This window comes from Orcinus orca, chromosome 11, assembly GCF_937001465.1.
Source record: "Orcinus orca chromosome 11, mOrcOrc1.1, whole genome shotgun sequence".
Taxonomy (NCBI): domain Eukaryota; kingdom Metazoa; phylum Chordata; class Mammalia; order Artiodactyla; family Delphinidae; genus Orcinus; species Orcinus orca.
In genome coordinates, this window is record NC_064569.1 from 82,720,313 (window position 1) to 82,739,962 (window position 19,650).

General features: G+C 40.0%; 1 protein-coding gene across 2 annotated transcripts in view; it reads right to left on the bottom strand.

The window, feature by feature from the left end:
* The window catches only part of SLC5A8 (solute carrier family 5 member 8), a 66,234-nt gene extending 46,880 nt beyond the window's left edge, over positions 1–19,354 (bottom strand). Inside the window, exons 1-5 of one of the 2 annotated variants that reach the window (XM_004269478.3) lie at positions 18,535–19,342; positions 11,741–11,806; positions 9,671–9,722; positions 2,285–2,352; positions 1,156–1,310 (exon numbers count right to left, since the gene is read on the bottom strand). In XM_004269478.3, the coding sequence (XP_004269526.1) occupies positions 1,156–1,310; positions 2,285–2,352; positions 9,671–9,722; positions 11,741–11,806; positions 18,535–18,885 (692 nt within the window). In that variant the 5' untranslated portion in view covers positions 18,886–19,342. Of the gene's footprint in view, positions 1–1,155; positions 1,311–2,284; positions 2,353–9,670; positions 9,723–11,740; positions 11,807–18,534 lie in introns of both variants that reach the window. The other variant, XM_049694723.1, reaches the window with a different exon arrangement.
* Positions 19,355–19,650: the final 296 nt, after the last annotated feature.

Below are 19,650 nucleotides of genomic sequence, written 5' to 3' on the forward strand. Positions count from 1 at the left end.
CAGCCTAGGTTTGCCTTGGGGAAACGACCATTTCTCCATTAAACAGTCTAAATGGTGGTCAATCAAAATGTTCTGCTCTGCACTAGCTACAGGATGGAATCATGCCCACGCTAGGTCAACTGGAGGCTCTCTTCCTTGGAATCTGAATCTTGCGGTAAAAGAAAAAAAACTATTGAGAACAGCTGAAGTTGATTCACTATAATTCATTCTTGCAAATTAACACATTGACCCTGTTCAAATTCTGACGTTCTTCTCACACATTAGCACCTATTTTCAGAAAACTGGAAGAGAGCCACCAAGTGCAAAATGATTTTCTTTCCTTTTGCCAATGATTTCAGCTTGCTTATCTCAGAACAGGGCTGCTGAAAGAGAAAATAATTTGGTCTATGTCAAAATGAGCACCCCCTGCACGTTGAATGTGATGTACAAGGAAGACACTATTGATCCCAAAGAGAAGGTGTTTAAAATATTCTTTTAAATTGTGTGATATATTTGTGATGAAACATCTAGTTTATCCATTAGCCTTCTTTAAGAAAACTAAATAGTTGTTGAAGACGTTATACCTTATGCTATACTGAGACTTGAGGCATCAGCTGTAACTTTTCTAGTCAATTTTCAAGAAATAATATTTAATATATAATGTACATTATGTAACATTTATACACATATAATACACACATATATATGTAGCATAATAATAATATACTATACAGTATCAGGGTAATTTTAAAAGAGGAATTCTCTAGGCTGCTTGAAACAAAGAACTGTCAAAATGGAATCACTGTCTTTTAGTGTTTTTTTCTTAAGAGGTTTCCTTTTCTTCTCTCTCTAGTATATCTTCCCTTATTTCCCTACCCACACCTTTCAACCTATTCCAGACTTTAATATCTGGAAGAAAATACTCTTTTGCTATCAATCCCTTCTCAGGAGGAAGCACCATCCTCAGCTCCACGTAGCTAACTACCAACTGACTAACCCCTTAAAGACCTGGTGGAAATTCCTTACGCATGAACTTCCCAGCTTCAAATTTCTGTACCACACCCTTAACGGTTGGTTTGTTTTCTAATGTAAACTTACTATTTCAGCCAAGAGATTTTTTTAACAGAAAAAAACAAAAGGAATGTTATATTAACCAAGAAGTAAATAGCAACTTACTTCCAGAAGTTTAATCTTGCTCCATTATAGGCATCATTTAGAATAGTACCGATTCCACCTTGAATCAATGCAGCCTGTATAATCAAAGATGCAAATCCAGCCACCATGATTCCAACTTGAAAAACATCTGTCCAGATAACCGCTTTAAGACCACCCTTTGAGGGGAAAGTACATTAGGATTAATGCTTCTACCAGACATTATTAAGCATCTACATGCTTATACACCACGCTGGAGAAAGATAACAAAAAATGGATCTTGGTCAAGAATTCCCCCCAGGGAGACAGTCAGGAAGGTATTACTTAGACCAAACTTTCAAATATAAGCAGAGTCCAAGATGTAAGGTCCTCCCAATAGAGAAAATAGCATGGGCAAAAGCTTAGAGAGGTTAAAATATGTGGCATGTTGAGTGCAGCCAGATATATATTTTGGAGTGCCGTGGAGTGGTGTGGGAATATTGTTGGGAAAAAAATTCAGAGTCAAATTGCAAATGGCGATATCATAGATTTTAGCCTATAGGCAGGGCTGAAATTCAACCAGTATGCACAAAGAAGGACATACCAGTTGCTGAGAAAACTAAAATTGTTTTGTACTAGCCACTGCCACAAACTTCCCAAGTGTCCCCCTCCAGTCCCTGAACCAGCCCCTCCTTGAGGACCTTGTCTTCCAAAACACTGAGCAACTAAAGGATTAAGACCTAGAATATCAGGGGTTGCATAAGGCTTGCACCACTGCTAAGGATCGGCAACCATGATAATATCAGTGCCCATGCCATACTGGTTCTTACATATTTCGACTGTTGTTCCTGCCTAAAGGCAATGGGAAGTTATCTCAGGTTTCTAAGCTGAGGAATATTATGAGCACAGCTATGGTAACTCAGCAACAGTGAGAGTGAATTAGGAGACAAGGTTGGGGACCACGGCATGGTTCAAATGAAAGAAAAAAATATCAGTTATGATCAATGTCCTACAAAGGATCAAATTTTACCCTGGACTCAATATTCCTCACCAAAAAAGTTATACTGTGGGAGGCAGGTATGAAGAACCCGGATTGCAGCATGCAACGATTGAAATGTTCAGTTTTGCAAAGCAAGTGTGTAGAGTGAAAGGAGAAATAATGTTCTTGACATACCATAGTGCAGTAGAATGTGCAGACCACACCAGTAGCCACTACAGCACCCCACAGATTGAATCCTGTAACTGTAGAAGAAAAGAAAATGCACGTGTAACTATGAAACATATGTAAGCACTTCTCAAAAAATCATCAGGGGGAAGCTATACCATTTATTGGGCACCTACCTCTACACCCACTTGCCATAAACTAGGTCCAAATATCAAAAAATGTACCAAGACAAATGGAGTTTAAAACTTTATTTGATGAGTTAAATACACCTGGTTTCTACCCTCAGGCACCATACAGTACCCAACACTGGCTAAATCAAATACATGAAAAAGCATTTATATTGTAATTAAGCTAAGACACCGCTTGATATTGGGAGGTAGTTACCCAGACTGAATGGGGTCATAGGATATTTGTTGTCATGGTTCAAATAAACACATTATTCTACCAGTCCATGAAAGGCAAGTTGTGTGTGTTAAAATGGGGCCAAGATAGAGAAGAGTCTATATAATTTGTTACCATTTATTTAAGAAGTAAAGGGGCATATTATATTTTTTTAATGAAAGGATAACAACTCTATGCCCACAGATTTGAAAATCCAGATGAAATGACCCAATATCTTGAAAGACACAATTTGCCAAAACTCACACAGGAAAAAAATAGATGATCTGAATAGACCTATATTTACTTTAAAAATTGAATCAATAATTAATAACCTTCCAAAACAGAAAGCCCCAGGCCCAGAGGGTGATGAATTCTACTGAATATTTAAGGATGGAATTATACCAATCTTTTTCAGAGGACAGAAGCAGAGGGAATACTTTATAACTCATTCTATGAGGCCAGCAACACCCTAATACCAACCAGACAAAGACATTACAAGAAAAGAAAACTACAGACCAATATCTCTCATGAATATAGATGCAAGAATCCTCAACAAAATATTAGCAAATCAAATTTTAAGAGCATAAAAAGAATTAAACACCATATGCAAGGCTGGCTCAACATTTGAAAATCAATTAATGGAATCCACCACATCAACAGACTAAAGAAGAAAAATCATATTATCAAATTACTAGATGCAGAAAAAGCATCTGACAAAATCCAACATGAATTCATGATAAAATCTCTCAATTAACTAGAAATAGAGGGGAACATTCTCAATCTGATAAAGATTATCTACAAAAAACTTACAGCTGACATTATACTTAATGGTGAGCCACTCGAAGATTTCCCACTAAGAACAGGTACAAAGGAAGGAAGGAAGACATAAAACTCTCTTTGTTCACAAATGACATGATCATCTTTGTAGAAAATCTGAAATAACTGGCAAAAAATCTCCCTGGTCTAATAAATGATTATAGTAAGTTTGCAGGATACAGGTTAATAAACAAAAAAGTCAATCACCTTCCTATATACCAACAAAAAACAGGTGGAATTTGAAATTTAAAGCACATTTCCATTTACCTTAGTATCCCCCAAAATGAAATACTTAGCTATAAATCTAACAAAATATAATATATACAAGATGTATATGTGGAAAACTACAAAACTCTGATGAATGAAATGAAAGAACTGAATAAGTGGAGAGATATTCCATGTTTATGAATAGGACAACTCAATACTGTCAAGATGTCAGTTCTTCCCAATTTAATCTACAGATTCAGTGCAATCCCAATGGAAGTCCCAGAAAGTTATTTTGTGGATAATGACAAACTGTGGATAATTGAAAAACTGATTCGAAAGTTTATATGGAGAGGCAAAAGACTCTGAATCGCCAACACAATATTGAAGGAGAAGAACAAAGCTGGAGAACTGACTGTACCTGACTTCAAGACTTAATATGAGGACTTCCCTGGTGGTGCAGTGGTTAAGAATCCGCCTGCCAATGCAGGGGACACAGGTTCAATCCCTGGTCCGGGAAGAGCCCACATGCTGCAGAGCAACTAAGCCCATGTGCCACAACTACTGAGCCTGTGCTCTAGAGCCCGCGAGCCACAACTACTGAAGCCCGTGCGCCTAGAGCCCGTGCTCCACAACAAGAGAAGCCACCACAATGAGAAGCCCGTGCACCGCAATGAAGAATAGCCCCTGCTCACTGCAACCAGAGAAAGCCTGCACACAGCAACAAAGACCCAATGCAGGCAAAAGTAAAAAAATAAAACTAAAAAGTAGAAAAGACTTAATATGAAACTAGAATAATCAAGAGAGTGTGATACTGGTGAAAGAATAGACAAATAGATCAATGAAAAAGAATAGAGAGCCCAGAAATAGACCCCCATAATTAAAGTCAACTGATCTTTGGCCAAAGAGTAAATAAAGTCAATTCAATGGGGCAAAGATAGTTTCTTCAACAAACAGTGCTGGAACAACAGGAGATCCACATGCAAAAAAAATGAATCTAGACACAGACCTTACACCCTTCACCAAGATTAAATCAAGATGGCTCATAGACCTATATATGATGTTGCCTTTTTAGATAAAACATCAAAGACACAATCTACGAAAGAAATAATTGATAAGCTGGACTTCATTAAAATTAAAAAACATATGCTCTGTGAAAGATAATATCAGATGAATTAGAAGATAAGCCACAGACTGAAAGAAAATTTTGCAAAAGACATATCTGATAAAGGATTGTTCTCCAAATTATACAAAAACTCTTAAAACTCAACTGTAAAAAAAAAAGCCTGATTTTAAAATGTACCAAAGACCTTAACAGACACCTCACAGAAGAAGATATATACATGGCAAATAAGCATATGAAAAGATGCTCCACATCATATGTCATCAGGGAAATGTAAATGAAAACAAGAAACTTATTAGAATGGCCAAAATCTGGAACACGGACAATATCACACACTGGCAAGGATGTGGAGCAACATAACTCTTTCATACATTGCTGATAAGAATGCAAAATGGTAACAGCCATTTTGGAAGATAGTTTGGTAGTTTCTTACAAAACTAAACACATTCTTATCATCCCGCAGTTGCGCTCTTTGGTATTAACTCAAAAGAGTTGAAAACTGCATATGGAATAGTCTCTCCAAAAAGTTGAAATAAAGTCTGAGAAAGCTTCTAGATCTAGTTCACAAGAAATACAGTTCACCAAAATGACTCAATAAGAACAAGAAAATATGAATAACTCTATATTAAAGAAACTGAATCCATATACCAAAACCTTTCTATGAAAACAAACAAATATCAGGCCCAGATGCCCACATTGTGAATTCTTTCAAGCATTTAAGAAGGAAATAGTTTTATACAAACTCTTTCAGAAAACAGAGGAGGGAACACTTCCCAAATCATATAAAGCCAGTATAATTGATACCAAAATCCTGACAAAGACATTAAAGGAAAAGTAAATTTCAGGCCAATATTCCTCATAACCTGTAAAAATCCTTAACAAAATATTGGCAAATCAAATCCAGCAATATATAAAAAGGTTAATACATTATGACCAAGTGAGATTTATCCCAAGGATGAAAATTGGTTTAACATTTGAAAATCAATATAATTTTCTACATTAACAGTGCATTAAGACAAAGAAGAGAAATAAGAGGCATGCAGACAGGAAAAGAAGTAGTAAAACTGTCTCTATTCATAAACAACATGAAAACCATAAGGGATATGCCAAAAGCCTATTTGAATTAATGAATATATTTAGCAAGTTCTCAGGATAGAAGATCAACATATAGAAGGCAATTGTATTTTTCCATACCTGCAAATGAATAATTAGAAAATGATATTATAAAACAATACCATTTACAATAGCATAAAAAACATCAATTACCTAGAAATAAATCTAAGAAATATGTACAAGACTTCAATATCAAACACTAAGAAACATTACTGAGAGAAATTTTAAAAGGCCTGGGTAAACGGATAAATAGGCTATGTAATGGATTGGTAGAATATTTTCTTTTGCAAAGTGACGGGTCAAGTCTTTTGCCCACTTTTTGCTAGGTTATTTGTCTGTTTTGTATTCATTTTATTATTCTACGAGCCAGTAAACTCAACATCAACAGTCATCAGAAAAATACAAATTAAAACCACAATAAGATAATAGATCATACAACTAGAATGGCTACAATCAAAAAGACAAATACAAAATCTGTCAAGGACACAGAATAACTGGAACTCTCACACATCGTGGGGTGGGCATGCAAAATGATAGAACCACTTAGAAAAGCTATCTGGCAGTTTCTCGTAAATTTTTTACATGCACCTACCCTGTGCTGGGTCAGAATAGTGTGTATTTAACTGTATATTGCTTCCAGGTATTCATCCAGTAAAAATGAAAACGTGTGGCAAAAAGCAAAGCAAGGGGCTTCCCTGGTGGTGCAGTGATTGAGAGCCCGCCTGCCAATGCAGGGGACACAGGTTCATGCCCCGGTCCAGGAAGATCCCACATGCCGTGGAGCAGCTGGGCCCGTGAGCCATGGCCGCTGAGCCTGCGCGTTTGGAGCCTGTGCTCCACAACGGGAGAGGCCACAGCAGTGAGAGGACTGCGTACCGCAAAAAAAAAAAAAAAAAAAAAGCAAAGCAAGACAAAACAAAACCTGTATAAGAATGCGCTTAGCAGTCTTAATTCAAAATAGCCTAAAACTGGAAACAACCCAACATCCATCAACAACAGAATGGATAAACAGATTTTCGTAGATGTATATGATAAAATACTAGCAATAAAAAGGAATGAACTACTGATACATGTAGCAACATGAATGAATGCCACAAAAACATTTTGTTGAGCAAACGAAACCAGATGCAGAAAGGCACTATATAAAATCTAAGAACAGGAAAAACTAATTTATGGTGATGAAAACTGGCTGCTTGGAATGGAGGTGGCGATTCATTAGAAAGAATCAAAAAAATTTTTCTGGGATTTGATGATAGAAATATTGTATATCTTGAGTTGGGTGGTTGTCACACAAGTACACAAAATTGTTAAAATTCATCCAACTGTGCACTTAGGTTCTGGGCATTTTATTGTATATAAGCTACAATATATCTCAATAAAATACGGTTTTCGATTTTAAAAAGCAAGAAAAAGAAACGTAAGAGACAAATGAAATAATTACAATTACATGAAATTATCTGGATCCTGACTCTAACAAACACTGAAAAAAAAATCAGGGAAATCTGAACACTGACCTTATATTGATGACAGTAAGGTGTTAATGTTAATGTTTTAGAAATGATAAAGGTACATTTGTGTTTAAAAAACACATCCTGGACTTCCCTGGTGGCGCAGTGGTTAAGAATCCGCCTGCCAATGCAGGGGACACGGGTTCGAGCCCTGGTCTGGGAAGATCTCACAAGACGTGGAGCAACTAAGCCCGTGCACCACAACTACTGAGCCTGTGCTCTAGAGCCTGCGAGCCACAACTACTGAGCCTGTGCACCACAACCTCTGAAGCCCACATGCCTAGAGCCCGTGCTCCGCAACAAGAGAAGCCACCGCAATGAGAAGCCTGCGCACCACAACGAAGAGTAGCCCCCACTCAACACAACTAGAGAAAGCCCATGCGCAGGAACGAAGACCCAATGCAGCCAAAAATAAATAAATAAATTTATTTAAAAAAAAACAAAAAACACACATTCTGGTACAAAGGTCCAGTCATGGAATCCATAAGTCATCAGAATGTAATGTACAGCATGGTTAATAATACTGTATCGCATATTTTAAAAGTTGTTAAGAGAGCAAATCTTAAAAGCTCTCATCACAAGAAAAGAAATTTTGTAACTATGTATGATGATGGATGTTAACTAGACTTATTGTGGTGATCACTGTATTATACACAAATATTGAATCATTATGGTAAACCTGAAACTAATATAATGCTATATGTTGATTATACCTCAATGAAAAAAGTATGTAAAAGACATATGGAATTCAGATGAAATGATAAAATATCTCAGATTTACAGCAAAATAATCTAGTGAGGGAAATAGGAAGTGAATTAAACCAAGAGTTGATAATTATTAGTGTAGAGTTAAGGGTCCATTAGGGTTCAATACACTATTCTATTTTAGTGTATGTTTGAAGTTTTCTGTAATTAAAAAAAAAAGTTTAAAAAAATTGTATCTAGAGAATGTTAAGTTCCAATTCAGCTAAACAAGTTTCTATGGAGTATCTGTTGCACACCAAGTACCCTGTCTATGCTTGTGTCTACTCCCTTGGTACAGTAAAATATACAACTGGTACTCAAAGGGTCAAAATGCAGTCCTTGGATCCTAATTTACTCCTAGGGAGTGGCTCAATAAACTGATAAGAACAGAGTTCTTGAAGCACTGAAGGCAGTGCTTTCTCATGCCCAGAACTGCACTTTAAAACTCGAAAGCCAACATCTTTAGTTACACTTAAAGCCAATAGGTAACTTATGAAGTTTACAGTTCAGCTCTTTACATATGAAGTGATCCAACCATGATGTTGGTAATATTGACATGGAACAAGCCTGACATTCAGAATTCAATAGCACATTATATAATGGAGTTCTTCTTTGTAACAATACTGTTGTGGTTTATTATCTATGTATTATGAAATCAGGAAATTAGAATGTGGAGTTAGCTGGGGTTTTCCATTTTCTTTCTTTTTTTTTCTTGTTTTCTTTGGGGTTGTTTGTCCATTTTATATTAACTTGAGGAACTGTACCACATTCTTCCCATCACAGAGTCCACTTGTCCATTTTACAAGGAAGTTTTAGAGATAAATTCACTTCTGATTGATAAGAATTCAGGGAACATGGAGTTCCCCTGAAGCCTTCTAAAGGTATGACTAACACACACATTTGCCACAATAAACAATCTCAGTTTCACAGCTATTATCTGCCCAAATCTAGAGAGTACAGTAATCTGCTGATCACTACAATCATCACACATTGGTTTATAGGGATACTATAGCCATCTGTCCTTTGGTCACTAGGAGCAATCTGATATTTCAAATCACACAGATCTCTGTTTCTTGTATTTTGGACCACATTAGAAATGGGGAGAAGGAAAGTTTCTCTCCCTGCCAGATTTTACAACGGGACCGAGTCTGAGCTGAATAACACAGAAGCCTCTTGGAGATGGGCTCCAAGTTATAGCCACAAAGGGAGGAAGTGCAGTCTTTCATGATTTTGACCACAGGGGGCGTTCATTCTGAAGGGATGGGGAATGGCTGGTTGGCACATCCCAGAGAAACACTGCCCAGTGAAGTCTACAGATCTTTTGAAGCTATGATCCAGGAACCCAAAGAAGCTGCTAGTGTAGACACTGAACCCACCTGGCCCGCCTCAAGCTGACGCAGGTTACTGGAAGCATTCCTGCACCTCCCCATCTCCCCAAAGATAGAATAAGGTCTGTTAAAAGTGAACCCCCAAATGAGAGTGACATATTGGTAACTCTGAAATGTACCTTGATTCAAAGCCAGGGCAGGGGCATAGATAACAATTCCAGTATACAAAATCTAGGGGGAAAAAGAAAACCAAATAAACGATATGAATTACAAAATGAAATATTGATATTTTTCTATAAATTTAGTTATGAATTAAAACTACAGTTTCAATATACTTAATAAAATTTGCTTGTAACTTGAAAAATGTTATTTAAGTGAAGTTGACTCTCCTCTTCCATTTGTGGTGTGGTCATAGGTCACAAAAATCTTTTATGACCAATTTTGTGTAAAAATATGGACTTTTCATGTTGTACTTAGTGCGGATAGTCACTGATACATCAATTCAAGTTTGAAATCAATTTTCCTAGATCTAGAACAATTAGAAAGAGAGAAAGAATACAAATTTAAAAGGGGCTGCTTCCTCATTCATATGCTTTCAAGCTGTTGTTAATCACTGTATAATTAATTGGGAAAACAGTGAAAATTGTGGAACCTTTTTTGTAAAAGTTTGCATGACCACTAATTAAACAAAAGTGTAAATTTGCCCTAAAATTTCCTGAAAGCCAACAAAAATTCTATTCTACCTTTTAAATATTATTTATTATTTTTCATTTGTACACTTAACAAATATTTATTAATCTGGGGTACAACAGTAAGATAAATATGTTCTTTTTTCTCACAATACCATTTTCATTGCATTTGATCTTTCAAATACATAGAAGCTAATTCTATGATTACTGTATAAAACATATGAAAAAAATGTTATATAGTAGTTGAATGATTAAATTGCATGAGTGATCTATGGAAGTAAGTCTTTCAAATAGCAGATTCTAAAGCTCCCCTCTTTTTTGCAAGAATGAACTAGCTTTTCACAGTCATTATTCTGTCCAAGTTAAAGATTTGAAAATGTGACCACAGGCCACCTTCCTAACATTTGTCTCCACTTTTTCATTTCTGTTGGCACTTCTAACGATGATCCAAAGAGTGTCTGAACTCCGCTGTCGAATGCGAGCTACCAGCCTCAGCTCTGTGTCAGAATCTCTACCAGACCCCAGAGGGCTCTTTCCTTTTATACTGCAAGCGTTAAGGACAGATACAATTTAAGTTACATAATTTACAAAGATGTAAAATGGAGTCAAGTTAAATAATTGCAAAGGCACTCTGTCCTGCTGTAGCAAATGTTTGGGTAGCTTTTGAATGGAGAAATGGAATTATAAAAACGGATGAGAATGAAAACTCCTTCCTGGACCTCCGTTATCAAACTCATTCTTAAAGCACTTAGCCGTCAAGAGGAAGATAGGTCTAAATGATGTGACAATGGTAGTGATAAGCCTCCAGCAGCCTGGATGAAGGGTGGGAAGCGTTCTCTGTCACTGATTGCTTGGCAAATCTTTGCTTTCCATTTGTGCCAAGCAGTAAATCTACACTCGCATATTCTTGAAGTACTGGATTGTGTAGTTGGCTTTAAAAACTCCTCCAGAGTGCATGATTTTGTTGTTTTATATCAATGAGTACATCAGTTGGGTTTTACAGTTCGATTTTTAAAAGAGAGCACTGATTCATTTTTTAAAGTATGCTTTCAAACAAAGAAAATTATTACCTAATGTCTTCCTATGTCAGTTAATTTTTCCTATTAAGTTTATGGCTTAACATGTTGCAAAATACTATGAAACGTACAACTTGTTTTCCCTTTATTACAATTCCTACTATCAGCTACTACAGTTCCTTCAAATATCTTTGTCATCTTAGTAATGCCCTTACTGTCACTTTGGTGGGGACAGAGGGAGGTGTAAGAGGGAAAACCATACTTTCCTAAAGTAACATAAGTGTTGCTTGATCAATATCACATTCCATGTTTACTTAAATCATTCTGTTTTCCCAGGAAGTAATGCATTTGCTGAAACGCCGTTCAATGATCTTAAGGATTAATGTTATGTAGTGACAAGTGTTTTTCCTTTTTTGTTTCCTCCTATTTTCAACATCCCTTTTTTATCTTTCATGTATTTACCAAATAAGCTTGACCCAGATCCCTTGTTCAAAAACATTGTACATGAAAAAAAGAGAAAATAAATGAACTGAGGGTTACTTACCGTTTGAACAATGAAGAGGATTGTTCCACAGAGACGAACATATTTGTTAAATCGAAGTCCTAAATACTGTTTCCAAAAAAGGAAAAATGGTTAATATGTAAAACTTCTGGACACTTTTTAAAAACCAGCAGCTTAAGAAGTAAAGGAGTCAGAAATTTAAAGCAACTTCATAACTAATTCGTATTCTGCACTCCTATTTCACTGTTATTTTAAATTACACAGAGAAAAACTGACCCTTGCTTTAGCGTACTGTTCAATGGGTTTTAACACAGAACAGCTCCATCACCCACAGGAAACTCCATCAAAAGTTTCTCCTTTCTCGCTCCTTTGTAGTCAAACCCTCCTCTCACCCCTAAACCTTGGCAATCACTGACCTGTTCTCCATCCCTACGAGTTTTGCCTTTTGCAGAATGTCATACCAATGGAATTATATTCTGCATTTTTAGAAGGAGCAAAGTGTTGTCCTCCCCTTTCTCTTGGTATCTACCCAATACATTTCCTTTGATACACTTAGGGAATCAACCCTTTCCCACTTCAGGCAACTGTGGAATTGACAATCAAGGTGCCCAGCCTAGGCCAAAAGATAGTCACAGGACCCATGTTCAGCCATCAGCTTCTCTTCTCAATGGGTATTTGAATCTTAGAGGCAAGATAGAAAGACAGAAAATGATTGGAGCAGAAGCAGACTGATCCTGACAGGGTGGCCTGAAGAGGCTGCCCTCCCTTCTGTCCTTTTCAAAGTCTGTTTGCTCAGCTTTTCCACCTATGCTATGAGCTACTCCCATATCCTTACAATAAAAAATTTTAACTTAAATCAGCCTAAGTAAGTTTCTGTTCAGAGCCAAGCGTGACATCTGCGGTATCTTATAATACACAAGCCTACCTCATTTTATTGCACTTTGCTTTTTTGTTCTTCACAGGTACTGCATTTTTTTACAAATTGAAGGTTTCTGGCAACCTTGTGTGAAGCAATTCTATCGGTTCCATTTTCCCAACAGCATTTGCTCACTTCATGTTTCTGTGTCACATTTTGGTAATTCTTGCAATATTTCAAACTTTTCATTATCATTATACTTGTTATGGTGATCTCTGATCAGTGATTTTTGATGTTACTATTACAAAAAGATTATGACTTGCTGAAGGCTCAGATGATGGTTAGCATTTTTTAGCAATAAGATACTTTTAAATTATGGTATGTACATTGTTTTTTAAACATAGAGCTATTGTACACTTAACAGACTACAGCATAGTGTAAACATAACTTTTATATGCACTGGAAAAGCAAAAAATTCATGCAACTCGCTTTATTGCAATATTCCCTTTATTGTGGTGGTCTGGAACTGAACCTGTAATATCTCTGAGGTATGTCAGTGGTGTGCTTATCTCCAATATTATAGATCATAATGTATTACAGAGTTAGAATCCTAGGATTTTAGAGCTGGAAGGAAGCCGGGGTCCAAGACATTCTTTAAGTTGAATATTATTACTACATATAGAGAGAATTCTAAGGCTGACAGTAGTCTTTTCATATAGCAGAAAAAATGAGGGAGGAAAAACTGACATTAGGTAAATATCGGAGGAAAAGACACCAGATATTTTTGCTTCATAATCACAGCTAACATTTATAGAGTATTTGCTGCATGCCCTGTCCTCCCAACAACTCCATGAGGCAGTTACTATGCATAAGTGCATGTTGGAAACCAGCACACTGGGGCACAGAGAGAATACCAAGGCTGCAACCTAATAATTGCTGGAGACACAATGCAAATCTAGGATCATTTGATGCCAAACTCTGTGCACCTAACCATTCTGTTATTCAAAATAACAAGAAAACTGCCCATGTGTCTAAGATCCATCCAGAGTGAGTGAGTGGCACTGACACATAATACGACGTCCTAAAATAACTGATGAGTAATGAATATACAATGCAGTGCAGTGAGTGCTCTGGGGCAAGAGTTCCAGCCCTTGTTCCAGCCTTACTCTTGACTCCACGAGCTTGGGACACTCTAAATCTCAAGTTCTTCCTTTTGAAAATGTGGATCATAGTAATCATTCTTTCCCCACTTACTCTGCAGGATTTTGGAGACTATCAAACGATGTAAATGGATGGGGAAATGTTGTAAACTGTTCACTTAAGAGTTAGGACATTAAGAAGCTGGTAACCAAATCCATAGGCCTAAGAATTTAAATCTCAGTGATTTACATAAGTCGAAATCATCCAAGTATATTTTGGAAGACTTTTTAGAAAACCCAAGAAGTGTCTTGAAGCATGGGAACAGAGCTGTGTTATTTCTTCTGAGTTGTTTTAGTAAAACTCTATTAAAAATAAATGTCCATGAATTGACAGAGAAGTCTTTGCCTTTTCTAGGTACGTGTATTCATGCTGCTGGAGACTAAAGAAAACTGAAGAGGAAAATGTGATGGAGGTAAGAATGTAGCAAGTTGAACAACAACAACAAAAAAAAAATATATATATATACACAATACTAACTCAAGACAGAACCAAGAATTCTATCACTATCTCAGTGTTGAATGAAAAAAGTGCACAACCTAAAAGTTGAGAATTATGTTTTATTCTGAGGCCATACTGAGGACTATAGCCCAGGGTGGCAGCCTCTCAGACAGCTCTGAGGGTCTGTTCCAAAGAGGTAAGGGAGGAGCCAGGATACATAGGAGTATTTGCTGGGAAACAAAACAAAACAAAACATGTAGTTGAACATCAAAAGATTACTGCTAATCACAAAGAACTGACGAAGTTAATGATTTTAGTGCTTTTCTGTGTATGGGAAAATGCAAGAGTCTGAGCTTACTGAAAGCCTTCCTTTCATATACATCTTATCTATCTAGGGCCAGTATCCTATTTTTCTCCATCCTGGATTCCCCTCAGGGTGCACCATGGGGGGTGGCTGCAGTGGCTGATGGCTTGGTGGCCACAACATCCTTTGTTTACCGAATGGCAGGGGACAGTCTTGTCCATCTCAGATACTGGGCTGCTAAAGAAATACCTAAAGATCAAGTCACTGATCAGTAGGCTCAGAGAATAGCTCTAGGATTTCTAGACAAAAGCACAGAATAACAGTAGGTGTCTATGTTACCAAGCAGGACCCTATGGTACCTTCCTGGGACAGACCCCTGCCCCCATGTCCTCTGCCTGCCTCTTGTTTATAGAACAGCTGTAGTCTTCCAGGCCTCCCCTGAGTCACAAAAGCCTGGCTCAAGAATTAATGATTGAAAGGGTGTGAGCATGTAGTGACAAAGGAGCAGATGGGCCAGGAGAACTAGTAACAATTCAAACAGTAAATCAGCAATATGGCAGTCACAGAATCTTAGGTCCTCCCCAAAGTACCAAGATAACAGTATCTGATGCACATTTCCTGAGTTGTTTTACAGATGCTAAAACCTCCATCAGATGGAAGAAGTTAATTAATTGATGACCATGAGCATGTAGCCCCAGACCTACTGGAGCCTGAGGATTGAAAATGTTAACCCCTGTGACACTGCCCTATCACCTCCCCACCAATCTATCAGAGAATCGCGCACAAGGTGGTCACATACTGTGACTCCCCTCCCTCACCTTGCCTTTAAAAATGCTTCCCTAAAACCCACTGGGGAGTTGAGGATTTTTTTATCATTAGCTGCCCCAGACTAATAATAAAAGCTGCACTTTCCTCCACCGCAACCTGGTGTCAGTAGATTGGCTTTACTGCGCATGGACGAGCGGACCCAAGTTTGGTTCAGTCACACCTATAGTCAGTTGAGATCTCTCATAGTCCTCAGGACTTTGAATAACTTAGGGACACTAAGATTTCTACTGATTTTTTTTAAAAGAGAGAGAGAGAGAGAGAGAGTTTGGGCAACGTAGTTCAAACACATTGATTTTGCTGGATCCAGAAACATCCTGAAGAGATGGTGAATGCAGTTGGGCTCCTGCATATTTCTTCTCTGTGAATCTGGAAGTTGCTATACACCTACCAGGACTACACCTTGAAGGCAGTGATAAATAGATATCACAAATGCTTCTGAACAGCCAATTGTAGCTAACAATCTGGAACTAGGGAAAGATTTCATACTTGCACAAGAATGCCAGGGTATCTCAATGCTGGACTTCTTATTCTGTATAGTTGATTCCACCTCTCAGCATAAAACAAACAAAATATGCCACAAGAAAGTGTTTTCCATGACCAACTGCCAGGGACATAGCATGCTACCTAACTTCCCTGTCCCCGGTGGCCTGGCATCCACTAGGCGTGGACACCCCCAGTGTGTCCACAGCCCATTTTGCCTGCACCATTCTAAACTCCACGCAGGGTTATAACACTCACCGGAGCCTTCAGAAGCAGCCAGTATGCACCACTGCACAGCCTCTAGGCATGTGTCCACTTTGCTTCAGGCTCTCTTGTGTAGCTTAACTTACTCGGAATCTCTGTCTGCAAAATGGGGCTCTCACAGTATAAGAATTATTTTGAGCATTGAGTCAGATAATGTATGTCAAACAGGCAACCCAGTGCCCAGCCTGTATTAAGCATTCAGTAAACGTTTGCTTTTTGCCATTTTTAGCTGGAACTCTGCTAACTTAGCCTCCACTGCTGCAAATGTGTGGGAAATCTGCTTCTGGTTGAGTTAACGTTTGCTCACCCGAAGAGGCACAGGTCAGTGATTATGAGAGGAGCATTCACCTATGGGGACTGAAGTCCTCTTGCCAGGTTCTTCAAACCCTTTCTGGGTTTTGGAGTTGGTTAACTACAGATCAGAGCTCACGGACTCGAAATGCCTACAGATCTCATCAGGTAAAATACACCAACTGGATCAGCCAGGCGTTCATATATTACCAGGTTGAAATATTCCTCATATCCATTAAGAAATATGTCCTCTGACATCTCCCTCAAAGCAAGAACTCCCTTCAGTCCTTTCCATTTTCCCTTTTGCATTTTTGTTTTGTTTTGTTTTGTTTTTGCGGTATGCAGGCCTCTCACTGTTGTGGCCTCTCCCGTTGCGGAGCGCAGGCTCCGGACGCGCAGGCTCAGCGGCCATGGCTCACGGGCCCAGCTGCTCCACGGTATGTGGGATCTTCCCGGACCGGGGCACAAACCCCTGTCCCCAGCATCGGCAGGCGGACTCTCTACCACTGTGCCACCAGGGAAGCCCCCTTTTGCATTTTTGATAAAGACCTAAATGCAGATAGATTTCTCTACCATAAGAAAGTAACCATGCAGATACAATGAAGAGATCTCAATATAGAAATTAATAGGGAATGAGAGAAACGGCTGTAAAGTGGGGTTCCTGTTGCCACAGGGAATGTGGGCCCAGTGTCACTAGTCTTTTAAGTTCCAGAAGAAGTCAGAATCTGGAATTTTCTTTGACTTCTCAGCATTAAATGCTAAATTAATTTTTTTTCAAAACGTTATAAGGGTCAACAGCAACAAAAAAGACCTAAAACTGAGTTTGTCTGGGGTAATCAGTTTGTCACTTTTGAGCAAAACAAAGAAACTCTACCCTGCTCACTTCTGGGGCGATGACTAAACGCTCTCAAACACCATGACCAGAGTGCAAAGAAGGCAGTGCTGCACCAGGGGCACCTCACCCTGCAATGAGTTCACTAGAGCCCAGGCAGTGTGTCACCAACACTTGTTGTGCCATTGGGGCCCATCCCCAGCACCAGTTGAACCAGCCTCACTAAGAAACCACCATCCAGTGGCTCTGGGTTGGGGCAAACACTACATGAACTCGAGGACAAGGTGGCTGCTGAGAATGAGGCTCGGGGTCCTTGGATAATGGTCTGTTAGAGACACCACTTCTGCAGGTTTGTGCATGGAACTCATGGAACTGGGCCCGACCACTCCCCTAAACTTTTATCCTCCCCTGACACTCCCATTCAACAGCTCTTTAAACTAAACCAAACATTCACACTATCTTTGCAAAGCCCTTTCTGGCAGACGATTTGAGAAAATTTATAACCAGGGGACCTGTGCAATTAGAAAGATGGTTTCCCTTAATCATCTCTCCACAGAGAGAGAAGGCGGAGATGCTTAAGAACTCTGCAGCCAAATTTTCCTAGTGATCCCAAGGGAACAATCTCTACCACCATCACCCCAATACTTACGGTCAACATTTACTCAGCACTTACCCTGTGCCAGACACTATTCTAAATGCTGCCCTTGCATCATCTCATTTAATCTCCCCAACAACCAGATGAGGTAGGTGGTATAATTATTCCCATTTTGAGACTTAGAAAGAGGCACAAGAGGTTAATTAAGTCAGCCAAGGTTACCCAGCTAGTAAGCATAGAATCTGGTCTCAAACACGAGATTCAGAACCTTAACCATGTGAGTGCCTGACTCTCCGTGGAAGCCATGTTTGCGAGAGGGATGGAGGGGAGAGTACCCGTACTTCCTGGAAAAGTGAGCGGACCGAGGACCCGGAATGAGGGGATTCCTTTCAAGGAGGAGGAGCTGAGACTTACCCTTCCCCAAGATAACAAGTTGAAAAATCTTTCCCCTTGACTTGGAATCAAAGATGTTAAAGCAGAAATGGCCTTACTGAGCACTAGTCCAAATAACTCCGTTTACTCTGGGAGCCTCTCTCTTCCCCTGAGCTCATGAATGTTAAGTCCCGAGATTATTTTTCGCCTTTACAGGACACCTCTCCCTAAAAGGGGCGGGCAGAAGAGGTGATGGATATGAACGGAGAGAGACTTGGATGTGGTGGTGAGCCTGCCCCCAGGAAAATCCCTCCAGGAGCTGAAAAGTACTCCCCTCACCCCATCACCTCTCCCCGGGCCCTCCCTCACCCTGTACCTCGTTGGTGCTGGTAATTCCCAGTTTGTAGAATACCGGGAGGAAGACCTCCGCGCTGAGGACCACCACAAAGAAGTAGGTGATGGCAAAGATGCTGAATATGGCCCCAAAACGGTAGACTTCGGAGGGGGTGCCCAGGACCGTGACAGCCGACATGAAGCTGGCGGTGAGGGACATCGCCACGGGCACGGCGGTCATACTGCGGCCGCCCATCAAGAAGTCTTTGGAGGTCTGCTGGCCGCCCCCCGCGAAGGCGTAGTAGATGCCGATGGCGGCCGAGATGAGCAGCATCCCGGCGAACACTAAGTAGTCCCACACCACGAAGGTGCCGATGCCCCGCGGCGAGACCATGGCCGCGCGGTTGCCGGGGCCCTGCGCGTAAACTGGAGGCTCCGCGGCTCGCAGCCGGAGCCGGAACTTCACCTGCGCGCCCTGCGCTCACTTATTCCCGAGCCGCGCGCAGCGGGCGTGGCGCCCTAAGGGGATTAGAGGCGTCAGGCAGGTGTCGGTCCCCGCCGGCACCCAGCGTCTCGCGAAAGGGAAAGGAGGGTACGCTCTGGCAGCAGCCCCTGCGCCCACCGCAGCCAGCAGAGCCCCCCGAAATGGGACTTCGGGGACCCGACCCCCAGGTGCCAGGCCAGGGTGGCTCCCCGAGGGCCGCGGACACCTGGGCAGGTGAACTTGGAGCTTCCAGCCGCCTCTGGCGAATCCTCAAGGAGCGCCCAGACAATTTTATCAAGTGGCACCCGAGGGAACGCACTATTTAAATGAGCAGGCGACCTATGGGAGAGGTGGGTCGAAGGGCAATTGTCACGCCTTTATTTTTTTTAACATCTTCATTGGAGTATAATTGCTTTACTATGGTGTGTTACTTTCTGCTTTATAACAAAGTGAATCAGCTATACTTATACATATATCCCCATATCTCCTCCCTCTTGCATCTCCCTCCCATCCTGCTATCCCACCCCTACAAATACCGTTTGCTAACACGCCTTTACTTTTAGCTTTCCAGTTCAATAGACCGGGTCCTTACGGGAAGATACACCTGGAATTTTTCGATTGCCTTACGTGATAAATTGATGGGCGATTCGGGTGACAGTGTGCAGTGAGCTGAGG